At 49.7% G+C, this 12,105-nt stretch overlaps 2 protein-coding genes across 2 annotated transcripts; one reads left to right on the plus strand and one right to left on the minus strand.

Moving 5' to 3' along the window:
• Nucleotides 1-21: 21 nt before the first annotated feature.
• LOC118505251 (peroxiredoxin-5, mitochondrial) lies at nt 22-5,782 on the minus strand. The gene is made up of 3 exons (XM_036040804.1): nt 5,633-5,782; nt 4,888-5,191; nt 22-1,341 (listed from the first exon to the last, which is right to left on the minus strand). The coding sequence occupies exons 2-3, from the start codon at nt 5,017-5,019 to the stop codon at nt 883-885; spliced, it is 591 nt and encodes a 196-aa protein (XP_035896697.1). The 5' UTR covers nt 5,020-5,191; nt 5,633-5,782; the 3' UTR covers nt 22-882.
• Nucleotides 5,783-5,904: 122 nt separating this feature from the next.
• Nucleotides 5,905-10,457, plus strand: LOC118505149 (erythroid differentiation-related factor 1). The gene is made up of 5 exons (XM_036040527.1): nt 5,905-6,129; nt 6,205-7,714; nt 7,785-9,249; nt 9,311-9,646; nt 9,715-10,457. Exons 2-5 carry the CDS (start codon nt 6,205-6,207, stop codon nt 10,328-10,330), a joined length of 3,927 nt encoding a protein of 1,308 aa, XP_035896420.1. The 5' UTR covers nt 5,905-6,129; the 3' UTR covers nt 10,331-10,457.
• Nucleotides 10,458-12,105: the final 1,648 nt, after the last annotated feature.

Here is a 12,105-nt window from a genome sequence, read left to right on the forward strand (position 1 = left end):
GAAAAATCTTCTTCACTTTTGTTATTAGTTGTACCTATAGTTGTTGCATATGAAAATTGCATGCATCGTGAATTTTATTCCATCAATTTTTAAATTCAATGAATCCCGCCCAACAACGACCACAACTTCGCACGTTCTTCACACTTTCGCGGTCCCCCAACAATTGGCCCACCCTTCACTAACGCTGATTGATTTGTGCGTGTGTGTTTGGAATTGACATCGTTAAGCATGAGAAAGCATTTTGCTCTCCCGTTTGGATGTGGTGGTGCACGCTTAGGGGAACATCGGAACATGCAGATAAAGATTACGGATATTCCCTTGATGAATGATTACAGGTATAATGGCAAATTGTGGATGTATTTCCTGGCACTAATTTCTATCCCTATCATGTAGCCAACTAGTTATTGTTCTCGGGGTTCTGCAGGTTTGTTTTTGGTAAGTTTCATCTTTCTCTTTCTCGTGATCTCAACACTGATCTCCAAAAAGGACATCCGGACATCGAAATAATTTAAGGATCAAGAGCACATTCGATTACGGCACAGCGACAAGTGTAGTGTGTGTGTGTTGAATGTTTTAGAATTTCGACCATACATAATCAATTCGTATTTCTATCCTACTTCAGTGTGGTGTAGAGCCATCCTGGGCCAAGGAAAGGAAAGGAGTTGGAAGCTAGATTATGTTACGAGTGCCTATATTCAACTATGTGTGTGTGTGTGTGTGTCCTAATAGATAATTATTATCGATCGAGTTTGAGAGTTAAAAGGTACAACCATTGAACCATTGAACCATACACATTATTGCTATAGAGGTTGTGAGAAAACGTGTGCAAAAGAGCCGTGAAGGCGCGTGTGCCGGCGATTTACGACGCTTACGAGACGCATTTTACATCTTAATCTTGTCGGCCAGCGAACACGAGAGGCCCGTACCGTCCGGTTCAACATTCAGCGACTTGACCACACCATCCTCCAGCACCATCGAGTAGCGCTTCGAGCGCAGTCCACCGAGCGGCGGCAGATCGGCACCGAGCTCCAGCGCCTTGGTGAACGCGGCGGCCGGATCGGCCAACATGCGCACCTTGCCGCCGGCGTTGTGCTGTTTGCCCCAGGCCGACATCACGAACGGATCGTTTACCGACACGCACACAATCTCGGCAGCACCGGACGATTTCAAATCTCCTGCCTTGTCGACATATCCGGGCAGGTGCGTCTTGGAGCAGCCGGGCGTGAAGGCTCCGGGCACGGCAAACAGGATCACCTTCTTGCCCGAGCAGAGATCCGCAATGTTTACCTTGTTGGCGGGCGAATCCTCAAACAGGTCGATCGAGGGAATCTTGTCACCTTCCTGATGTCATCGTCGTGGTCGTCGTTTGCACAGGCGGGATGGTGCGGATGGAGGAGGAAAAGTAAAGAAAAAAGCAAGCATAAGTTAAAAGCCACCGGTAGCGCACACACGCACAGGTTAAAATCTTTGCAAATATAATGGCGTCGCGCCAAGAAGGCCAGGAGGACAGTATCGATTTATTACGGACCATTTACCCGGAGCTCTCCATTATGTCATTTTACCACAAAAAGGGGACGTGCCTGGGAGCCGTGCCTTGTGAAATATAGATTGCCGTACAATAATCTACCCCGCCGTTCTCCCTGGCTCTGCTTCCGCACAGGTTCCGGGAGATTATCCCCGGCTCAGGACACCGTACAAGCGTTCTCGAAGAACGCAAATGAGGGTAATACATATTTCATGCATCAGGCCGGCCGGGAGTCACCCGGTCCACCATCAAACGTCGGTTAGGACCGTTTTCCTTCCTTCGTTACGCATGGAAGCGTTTTTAATGAATCATTTGTGGGTTCCTGCTCGTTACATCGATTTTTACCTTCGTGACTGTTATTTTTTTTATTCATCCAACTGAGGGAGGTTCCAATCGAATGGCTATCAATTCCCCCATTATACCCCATTGAAATTCTTAACCTAATACATCAATTGCTTTGGTTGGTTGCAGGTTAGGTGCGTTGCTAGGGTAACCCCTACAGTGTCGGATATAATAATAGAACCACCTAACGATTCCATAAGGCAATGGAGGAGCCGCAATAAGGACGAGCTCGAAGAGCTGTACAATGATCTCACCATCGAGCAGCGAATTAGATCCGTCAGGTTCCGGTGACACAGGACGACCCAGCCCGCAAAGTCATCCTTTTAGGGCGTTTATAGGCCCAAACTGAAATGGAGTGATGGCGTTATGTATAGACTAAATGCTATAGCATTACCAGCTGAAAACCCTACACAATGGACGTTGGTGATGATGAGCTACTCCCTGACTACACGCCATGGCCAATAAGACTTTATAACTCCTCCTGAAGAACAGTGAGAAAAGCCGAACTTAAATTCCGGGAAAAAAGATAAAGAAACCCCGTGGGGGTTATTTTTCCACTTGTTCCATTCCTGTGACATCTCTTATTCAGCACGTGCAATATCTTAAGAAACCAATCACAAAATAGTACCTTAAATAAATAATTTGTAGGGCTCTAATCTTATTCTTCTGGCCAACACTGTACAACTCCAGCCCCAGTGTGACCTCAAAAAAAGGACGCTGAATAATTGATTTCTGGCTTTAAAGCTTTACCCCCGGTACGAGCACAAAACGAAACATAATGATCAATTTGATGTCTCATGTGGCTCAATTCTTATCTGTTTCGTTTCTCGAGTGTCCTCTTCTCCAAGCAAACACTTGAACGATGTTGGGAATGTTCGCTTCAGGTGAAACACGTTTCGTAATGCTATTTAAATGCCGGCCGGATGGTTTACCTTCTCTTCGTTTACCAATATTCTGCAAGTCACCCAATTTCTATTGAATAATATGATTACGGAGGCGTTTTCTTGATCCCGTACCTTCACGCAATTCACGCAACAACGCACACCTCTTCTTTTCTCCTCTCGGCGAGAGAAGTGTTAATTGTCCGGCAAAAAAAAAAAACACATTTTCGACTTTAAATATTCGATCCACCAAATGTTGGCCACATTCCAACACCCAAAAACAGGAGAATCCTCCGGGAACATGAATTCGAAGAAGGCGAACGAAAAGGAATAGATGTCAGCGAAAAAACTGGTATCCTTCTTGCAACGTAACTGATCCAATTTCCAGTTCGCAGGATAGTATCTTTTTACCTTCGCCCTCGTTGCCGTGTGTCGTGCATCACCAGCCTACTATTCCGTCACAAACTCAATTAAAAGCCATTCCAACGAAGCAAACATTCCACTGCGGTTGTTCGGTGGAAAAGGTAAAGTTATTCTAGACAAGTTAGAGCATTGATCAACCCGTGCTACCCGAAATCCTGCCCACTCACCACACTCAAGCAGCCTGAGTCAACAAATACAGCGCCCCACGGTTTGGAAGTTCAACAAGCAATCCTGCCGCAAGTTGAACTAAAGTGTGTGAGAGCGCGGCGGGGGGTTCCCATCTGGGAGGCATAAAAAGAGCATAGCCTAGATTCTATTTACCGATTCAACAGCCGGAATGAAGGTTAAATAACCGAAACAACTCGAGCAGACGTGGGTATGTGTGCTCGGCTTAAGATAATATTCAGCCATTCCACGCAAAACTTTCCACTTTTAGGGAGATTTTCTACAAATTGAGCCAGTGACCGACCCCGGTGGTGGTGCAAAAACAAACTCCTCGAAAAGAGAAAGCAACGCATACAATATTCAACCATTCGAAAAGGATTCATAGCATAACTTTATCCCATATCCCAAGCCCCAAACCACTTTGCCGCTTGGTGGGGAAAAGTCGGGTTGGGAAATTTCCCACCGTTTGAACTAGGCTCAACGTACTGGAAAATGGAGCTTTCACCCCGTGTGATGACGATGATGATGCTGATGATGCTGTGGCTTGTTGCTTACAAGTGGCCACCCAATGGTGCTTGTTATCGCTCCGAAACAAATGCGAAATGCTATGAAAACAATGCTAAAAAAATCACACACAGAACAAACAGCGGCAATCCTGGTAGGACGCTCCTTTTGCTGATGTTTTTCGAGTGTTCAGGTTAGTCGTTCACAACATGTTGCCGCCACCCGAACGCAGCGAGGCACCATAAATAACGACAAAAAACGATACTCACGCGGTGCCTGCTCGTTAGTATCGATCGCCGTACCGTACGTGCGAATTATGCGACCATCCACGGTTTAGTGGAACACCTTTTCGCCCTTCTCAGCCTCGGCCATGGGAAACATTCGGTTGTTGGGCGGGTACACGGTTTTGCTGCTGCATAGAAGCCACATTTGCATTTGCCTAATGGCAAAACAAACATGAATTAAACGCACCATGCATCAGTGAGCACAAATGCAAATGCACTCTCAGCTCGTCAAACGACTTTTCGTGAACGACGCGCGGTCCCGTTTGAAGTGAATATTTACTGTTTTAATTTAAATTTCTGATTTTCAACTCATCCGCGTATGGATTCTATGATGTCGGACCGAGCCTTATCTTTAAACGTAACGCATTCATTTCACAACATTGGAAATGGCCAGTGTTCAACATTTGGATCAAATGTTACCCATATCGTTAACACCCAAACGCCCAAGTTCACGGTCAGCCTAGCCTACTTTGACTCACAAAATCGACATGCCGATTAGTGCTGTTTCTACCGGTTTCGACGTGGCATGGCACTTCGATCGGTGCGTCGAAAGTCTTCTTTCCGCAGCACTACACAGCATCAAGCTCGCGATCTCAAACGTTTTATGACGCGCTCGCTTGACGTACTAACGCTACACCGTGGAGCTAACATGCCAATCAGCAGTTGATCGTCGAGCGCGCGTCCGTAAGAACGTTATGTAATTTATGTCTGCCGATAAACACAGACCGTGCATCGGACGTTCAAACCGCCTTCATTCACTTACCTTAATTTGCACCATCTTCGATGTGTGGAATGTAGCAGCAGCAGAAGCGTTCAGCAACACGGGACGTCCGCACTGGTTCAGCACAAAGGAATTTTTGACGAAGGCACACGACGAACGCACGAACGAATGCATCGAGTAATCGCGCGCGCACACACACCCGCAGCAGCAGACAGAAGCAACAAACCGGAACGGCGTGGAGAAGCGATGGGAAGATGGGTGCGCGATGAGATAGCCACGTGCTGGAAAGGGCAAGTTACCGAGAGGTCCTTATCTCCGTGCCAAACACACAGCCCGAGGTTCGGTTCTGTAACGAAGGAAGCGAAGGATATTCATATAGCGAACATGCTATGTGCTTACTTCTCGCCCCATCGACCGATGGGGGAAATGTCTGCTTGTGTGTGTGTGCGTGATGGGTGAGAATCAATTTTTAATCCACCATGTTCTATGTTTGTGCATGCAAGCCGGTCGACCGGGAAGCAAACGATCGGTGTGTACCGCTTTCTTGCCCACCATTTCCCTTCCTTCCCATTAATGGACCATTATTTACAGCTGTTGTAAATGAGAAAACACACCGCCAGTCCCTTTCCAGAAAAGCGGTAAACAGCTACAATAAAGCGTAGATCAATAAACTACGTAGCCCCAACGGCAAGCGACCGGCTTCATATCATTTCCCGTTCTAAACATCGTGTAATGTTGGAAAAAGCGTAAAATGAAAGAGGATAAGGGATGGAAAATAGAAATTCACCTGTTTTAACGCCGATTTATTGTGATTTCCACTAATGTTGCACAACACCTGCACAATGTTGTTCACGGCAAAACGATCCTTGACAGCTGACCACAGTGGGCTTGTGGTTTGCAGGCCTCGTCAAAACTCGTTATTCAAACGTTTGCATGGATCTTTCTTTCATTTAGGATTCCTAGCTGGATTTCAGTTTAATTTATCGAATTGAATCTAGACATTGTTGAGAAGAGACCATTTTATCATTTATTTCTTGCATTTCACAAAATAAACGCACAAGGTTGTTCAATAGCTTCCACCAGCTGTCAATCGTTTTGACCGACAGTTGCACTGCATGTGCTACTAATGTAAACAAAACAGCCGGTTCTGCTCAACTGTCAACGCATTGTTTTCCTGCCTTTTCCCCAATCGCTCTCACACATTCTAGAAATTACCCGAAGGTACCATACATCTGGAGCAGTTTTCGGAGCTAATGCCATTTACTCGGCGTGATATTACAAAAGGTAGGTTTCAAGTAAACACACTTTACCACCCCAATTAGCGCCACGTATTGGTTTACGGTCTCTTTTCGCTACCAGATGGATGACACAGAAATACAGCTGTGCCCGCGGATTACCACGGTGTCGAAGGATGGGCATGCGGATGACCCCGGCCAGCAGGTGAAGTCGAACGCCATCGTGCGGTTTTCGATCGTGCAAAGCACGGTACCGTTTGGCCGTTTGAAGTGCAACACCAACCTCAACATGCCGCCTTCGAACTGGTTAAGCAACTCGGCAAACTCGTACGGACTGGGACAGTTTCTATCCCATCAGGCGGGATTTAGCAGCTTCCGGATGGCCAACATGTTCCCGGACTGTGTCGGTGGGGTGGATGTGGTTTCGGATGCGGAAAACATCAAACGCTTGCTCAAACTGCCCTACTCGCGCAAAAGCGTCATCTCGATGATTGTGCATCGGATCGAAAATACGCTGCTAATCGATGAGTTTGATGTGGCCAAGTATCTGTTGCTGCAAGAGGAAGCCGACTGGCATTGGTTGCGCTCGTTCATCTACGAAAACATCCTCAAAAGTCTCAACGACAGCGAGCGCAAGCTGTTCCTGCATCCAAAGACGCGCGAAGCATTTCAGCAAAAGTATCTGACGTCCAAGTTTCTGTACCACAGTTTGCAGTCGGGCACGTTAGACGATGCTGCCCGGAACGAACCGCACGGGGCGGTCCCGAACGATTGTGCTCCGTACACACCACTGCCACTGGCAGGACCAATACTGCCGGAACCGACGAAGGAAGAACATTTCCCCGACGCACAGCAGACGAACCACATGTTCAATCGCAACGTAATCTGGACGTTCGAGGACATCCGGATGCTGATCGGCACGGATATGCCCATCTTCGGTGGAGCGAATCGACCGTGCATCAGTTTGCGGCTGCGGGACGAATCCAAACCGATCAACGTGCTGACCGGCATCGACTACTGGTTGGACAATTTAATGTCCAACGTGCCGGAGGTGGTCATGTGCTACCATCTGGACGGGATTGTGCAGCGGTACGAGCTGATCAAGACGGAAGATCTGCCCCGGTTGGAAAATTCGGAATTCTCGCCCCAGCTCATTCGCAACGTGGCACAAAACATCCTGGCCTTCCTGAAGGCGAATGTTACCAAGGCGGGACATACGTACTGGTTGTTTAAGGCGCGCAATGACGATGTTGTGAAGCTGTACGATTTAACCACCCTCTGCAAAGCACACGGCGAAGGTTCCACGGCGGAGGATGAGCCGGAGGTGGCGGAGCAAAAGGAAAAGCTACCGCCGAAAGCGCCGGCCCAAACTGGTGGTGAGGCCGGGGATGAAAATCTACCCACCGGTGGTCAGAATCCGTTCACCGTCCCGGTAGCGATGCTGCTGTACACCGTAGCAAGAAACATGAAAAATTCCGTTGAAAATGGAAATTTGTCAGCATCGCGAGCTGGCGCCATCCGGACCCTGCTGAACAACTGCATCAAGCTACTGCCCAAGGAAAAGTATCCGCAAATAGTGACGTCCTCACACTACATTCTATCGGATTTGCATATTCCTGCCGATACGGACCCGGGTAAGTCGGCGGGGGGTTGGAGTGAGTTTAAGCCTTGTTGGAAATTCTCATTCTCCTATCACTTCCACAGGTTCGCCCAAGTTCAACACAACACTAGAGGAAGATGACGATGACGCGGGGTATGTGTGTGGCGAACGCAATTCCACCCCGTCCGAGAATGGGCTAGAGGAGACGGAAGATGAAGCGGCAACGACGGGCGACGAGCAGCAGGGAGAGCAACAACAACCGGGCCGACCGGGCAACGGTACAAAATTGGAAGCTGCAATCAAAAGCATCAAAGATACGCTGAAAGAGTACAAGGTGGAAGAACGATTGGGCAAGCATCACAACTCCCGGCCAGCGCCACTGCTGTGCGACACCACGGAACGATGCATCATTGCCCTGCAGCACATCGTCGACGGTCTCCAGTGCCTGCAGTACTTCGACAGCTACGAGGAGCAAAAGCAGCGCGAAAAGGAGAAGGAAGCCGAACGGGCGAAGATTGTCCACGAAGAGTCACACCAAAACATGGCCAAATCGAACAATCCTATCCCGCTACCGTACCAGCGACTTAGTCCCGAACCGCGTCCAATCGACCCGGAAAAGATTTTTCCGATGGGATGGAAGCAAGCAGGTGGAAGTGAGACGCCTGTACCGGATTCGGAGAAGGATCCGGAAGCGAAAAAGGGTGTGAAAAAGCGTTCGAAGGGAAAAGGCACGGAAAAGCAGCAAAAGGCAGGCGGTAACAGTAAGCAACCCGAGGCGGACCGTGATCGTGGCCAGGAAGTTGATCCACGTGCGCTGCTGCTGAAGGGACAGATCGGGGTAATTAAGTCGTGGAACGTGCATCTGAAGATTCTGCTGTTCGAGAAGGCGTGCCTCGTGTACGCAACCATGGCCGAGCAGGAGTACGCACAGCAACGGTACGGCGCGACGCTTCGCCATCTGTACTCAGCCATCCGCTGTCAGCAGGTCGTGACGAAGTACATCTCGTGCGTATCCTCCCAGCGCAGTCATCTGCTCGGCCGGGCCGGCGATTGCTTTTTCCAGCTCGCAAAAGATTGGAACCGAATCGGCGAACATCTGGCACAGTTTGCCGACGAGCAGCATCTCGATCAGCTCATCATGGAGGAGCTGGTGAAGGATATTGGCAGCGAGGTGGAACACACCCTGCCCGTGCCGACGGAAAACATCGAACAGTTGATGATTACCAGCTGCAGCTGTTACGAGACGGCGATTAGCGGCGCGGCCAAGGACTCGCAGGACGAGCTGCGGCGGCGGTTGGGCAGCGTTCGGAACGAGCTCGGCGTAAAGTACATGCACTGGGCGCAGGAAGAGTATCAACGGCACTGGAACGAGCAGCGGCCGGAGGAGGCGGTGGCGGTAGATGCGCCCGAACCGTTGTATCAACTGTTGACGAAGAAATCGTACGATTCGCTCAAGAAGGGCGTCGCTTTGTTTGAGACCGTTGCCGACACAACGAATCTGGCTTTCCTGCTGTGCAACATGGGACGGTTTATGCGATTCCGGGCCCACATCCATCTGGTTGGGGAACGGTAAGTAGCCGGAAGTCTCCCGTACATTCGATCGATTCTTTTACATAAACTCCCCTTCTAGACCAAACAACGTGACTGTCCAGAAAAAGTTCTACCACGAAGCCTTCGGGTACTACCAACGAGCTCTTGGGACGCTCGGTACGCGCAAGGAAAATCCGGAACTGTGGTCGCTGGTCACGTGGGAGCTATCGACGGCCACATTCCATCTGGCAAAGCAACTGCAGGACCACGGGAGCGGAATGACGGTCGATGGACAGGGCGGCCCATCCCAGACGCAGGAAGAAATAGAGCAGGAAGTAGTGGATATGCTTCAGCGGGCACTGAAGCTGTGCGATCAGGACAACAGTGGCCCGAAGCAGGTGCTTTACTCATTCCGCGCCGGACTAATACACCACAGGTGGGTTTTTGGTTCGTTTTTTGAAATTAATCCTACGGATCGTATTCACCATCCGGCTCATCTCGCAGGATCGCTTCCTATCACCACATGACCTACCGCACCACGGTGGACGAACATCGGCGTAAAACGTGCCTGCGGCTGACCAAACTGCACTACGAGAAGGCGGCGAGCATTTTCGAAACGCTCGCCGAACCGCAAGAGTTCCTGCAGATCCAGATGAAACGGATCGCGCTGCAGGAGTACCAGTGCGAGCAAGCATCGGCAACGACCGCCAAAACGCACCATCTGCTGATTGCGCTAGCGCTCTGCAAGCAAGCCTATCCGCTGATCGAGCATATCGCGAGTGTGAAGCCACACGCGCCGGACGATTCGCTGAACCGCGATGGGTGCGGCGGTAACGAGGAGCTCCAACAGCTGCTGGAACTGTTCGAAAAACGGCTGCAGGTCATACTGCAAACGCTCACCAAGCTGGCGCGGCAAGCGACCGGAAACCCCAGGGAACAAACGGCCGCCCATTACAAGGCGCTGTACGCGATAGCGCTACGGAAACGGCCTGCCCGGAGTGCGGAGGACGCTGCCAAGCTCAAAGAAGCGGACGAGATTAAAGCGTACGCCTTGCACTTGTCCAACATGTTGCGTCAAGTATGTGATCAGGATCGGCAGCACGAGGCAGCGTCACGATAAGAGGCGGATAGTGAAACTGTTGTGAATGAAACCGCTTTTATGTGCCTGTGCCGCGCACGATTCATGTTTGTCGTTGTTCTTTTGTTTTTTTTTTTTAATCAAAATAAACTCTACAATATCCCCTAAAGCGTCGTTATCCGCTCTTACTCCCGGCCTTGATGACCCAGTTTGTTTGTGGTTTGCTGGCGCGTCTAATAATTGTTGAAACGAAAATAGGTTCGTGCGGCTCGTGCGAATCGTGAATTCCACACGACAACAAACCATTTATCATGTCCTCTATCTAGGCGTATCGAGCGAGTGGTACGCACTCGTGCCGTGTATGATTTTTGTTGATGGCAAGTGGCAAGAATTGTTTTCCCAACGACCAATTTCTCGGTTGAAAAGCTATTCTTGGCGAATGACGCTATCTCTCTGCTGAAAAAAGGTTTAATTTCATATAAATGATGTTTATCATGTGTGAGAAGAATTGCTAGCTTATGGGTAGGGGGGAAAATCCGCAGGCCTTCCGAAAGTGTAGGGCTCAGCGGCGTATCGAGACTTCAGAAGGTCCTTAGAGGGCTAAAAAGGACTTCATCAACTCCACCAACAGGCGATGTGATCCATTTGAGGGCAAAACCCCGTGCACGATATATTCTAAATCTTAGGTTTCTTGGTAGAGAACGGCGAAGACTCTTGAAGGACGCGGACACCTCAGGAGATGCTTTAAGAATACTTAGAACAAAATGGTTTAAAACTGAGCCAGCTCAAACGATTTAATCCATAAGGTATTAACCCAATTAAGTCGGAAACTATCAGATCTGCACGATGCGGCAAATCCTAGAAAATATGGCGCAGCAGCAACTCCACTCCTACCATCTCCTCATTGATTTTAAAGTCGCAGTTCACATTGCGAAAACTCTCAGGGCCTTTGCTACCACCGAGATGGGCTTGCCTGTCGCCTTTTCAACCTGGAGCGCTAGAGAGAGCCATCCGTGACTCGGAGGTGGAAACTTCGGGGACCATCTGCTATTAGTCAATCCAGATCCTGGTATACGCTGAGAACATAGCCATCATTGGTTTGAGGCTCTCCTATGTAGCAGAAGCTTACCAAAGGATCGAGCGAGCGGCACAAATCCTCGGGCAAGAGATTAACCGATAGCTGAGATGGCACCACCAGCGCCCCTGCTAACAAACACTGATTAACGCACGGGTGATGTACGGATTGGGGCGGTCCGGTGGCCGAGGCGAAAGCGGCGCCGGTCTTCACACGGCAGGGCCGGGGTTCAAATCCAATCCAGACTGCCTCCCCGTACGCAGGGCTGACCAGCTTGCTGCGGGTAAAATCAAGTCGCAGAGCGCCAGAAATGGCAGGCCGAGACCTTTTAAGGTTGTAGTGCCAAGGAAGAAGATGTACGGATAGGTGACCGTACCTTCGAAGTCGTCTAAAACTTCCCCTATCTGGGGTCAAAGGTCAGTACCGACACCAACCGGTCATACTACAGCCTGAGGAATCTTCTCCACTCTAAATACCGGTCGCGACGGACGAAGCTGGGACTGTACTGAACATTTATAGTCCCAGCAGTCACATACGGCTCTGAGACATGGACTCTGTCCAAAACCGACGAAACCCTCTTAGCCGCGTTCGAGATCACGATGATCTCACCATCGTGCAGCGAATTAGACTCGCCAGGCTCCAATGGGTTGGTCACGTCATGAGAATGACACCGGACGATCCAGCTCGTCAAGTCCTCTTAGGTCGTTCACACGGACAGGGGAGCGTCCGTGATGCGTCCGCC

Source organism: Anopheles stephensi, chromosome 2, assembly GCF_013141755.1.
Source record: "Anopheles stephensi strain Indian chromosome 2, UCI_ANSTEP_V1.0, whole genome shotgun sequence".
NCBI lineage: Eukaryota > Metazoa > Arthropoda > Insecta > Diptera > Culicidae > Anopheles > Anopheles stephensi.

Coding starts and splice junctions, on each gene's coding strand:
- LOC118505149 (XM_036040527.1), top strand. CDS start 6,205: ATGGATGACACAGAAATACAGCTGTGCCCGCGGATTACCACGGTGTCG. Junction 7,715..7,784: donor TCCTGCCGATACGGACCCGG/GTAAGTCGGCGG, acceptor TCACTTCCACAG/GTTCGCCCAAGTTCAACACA. Junction 9,250..9,310: donor ATCCATCTGGTTGGGGAACG/GTAAGTAGCCGG, acceptor CTCCCCTTCTAG/ACCAAACAACGTGACTGTCC.
- LOC118505251 (XM_036040804.1), bottom strand. CDS start 5,019: ATGCATTCGTTCGTGCGTTCGTCGTGTGCCTTCGTCAAAAATTCCTTT. Junction 1,342..4,887: donor CGAAGATGGTGCAAATTAAG/GTAAGTGAATGA, acceptor CGATGACATCAG/GAAGGTGACAAGATTCCCTC.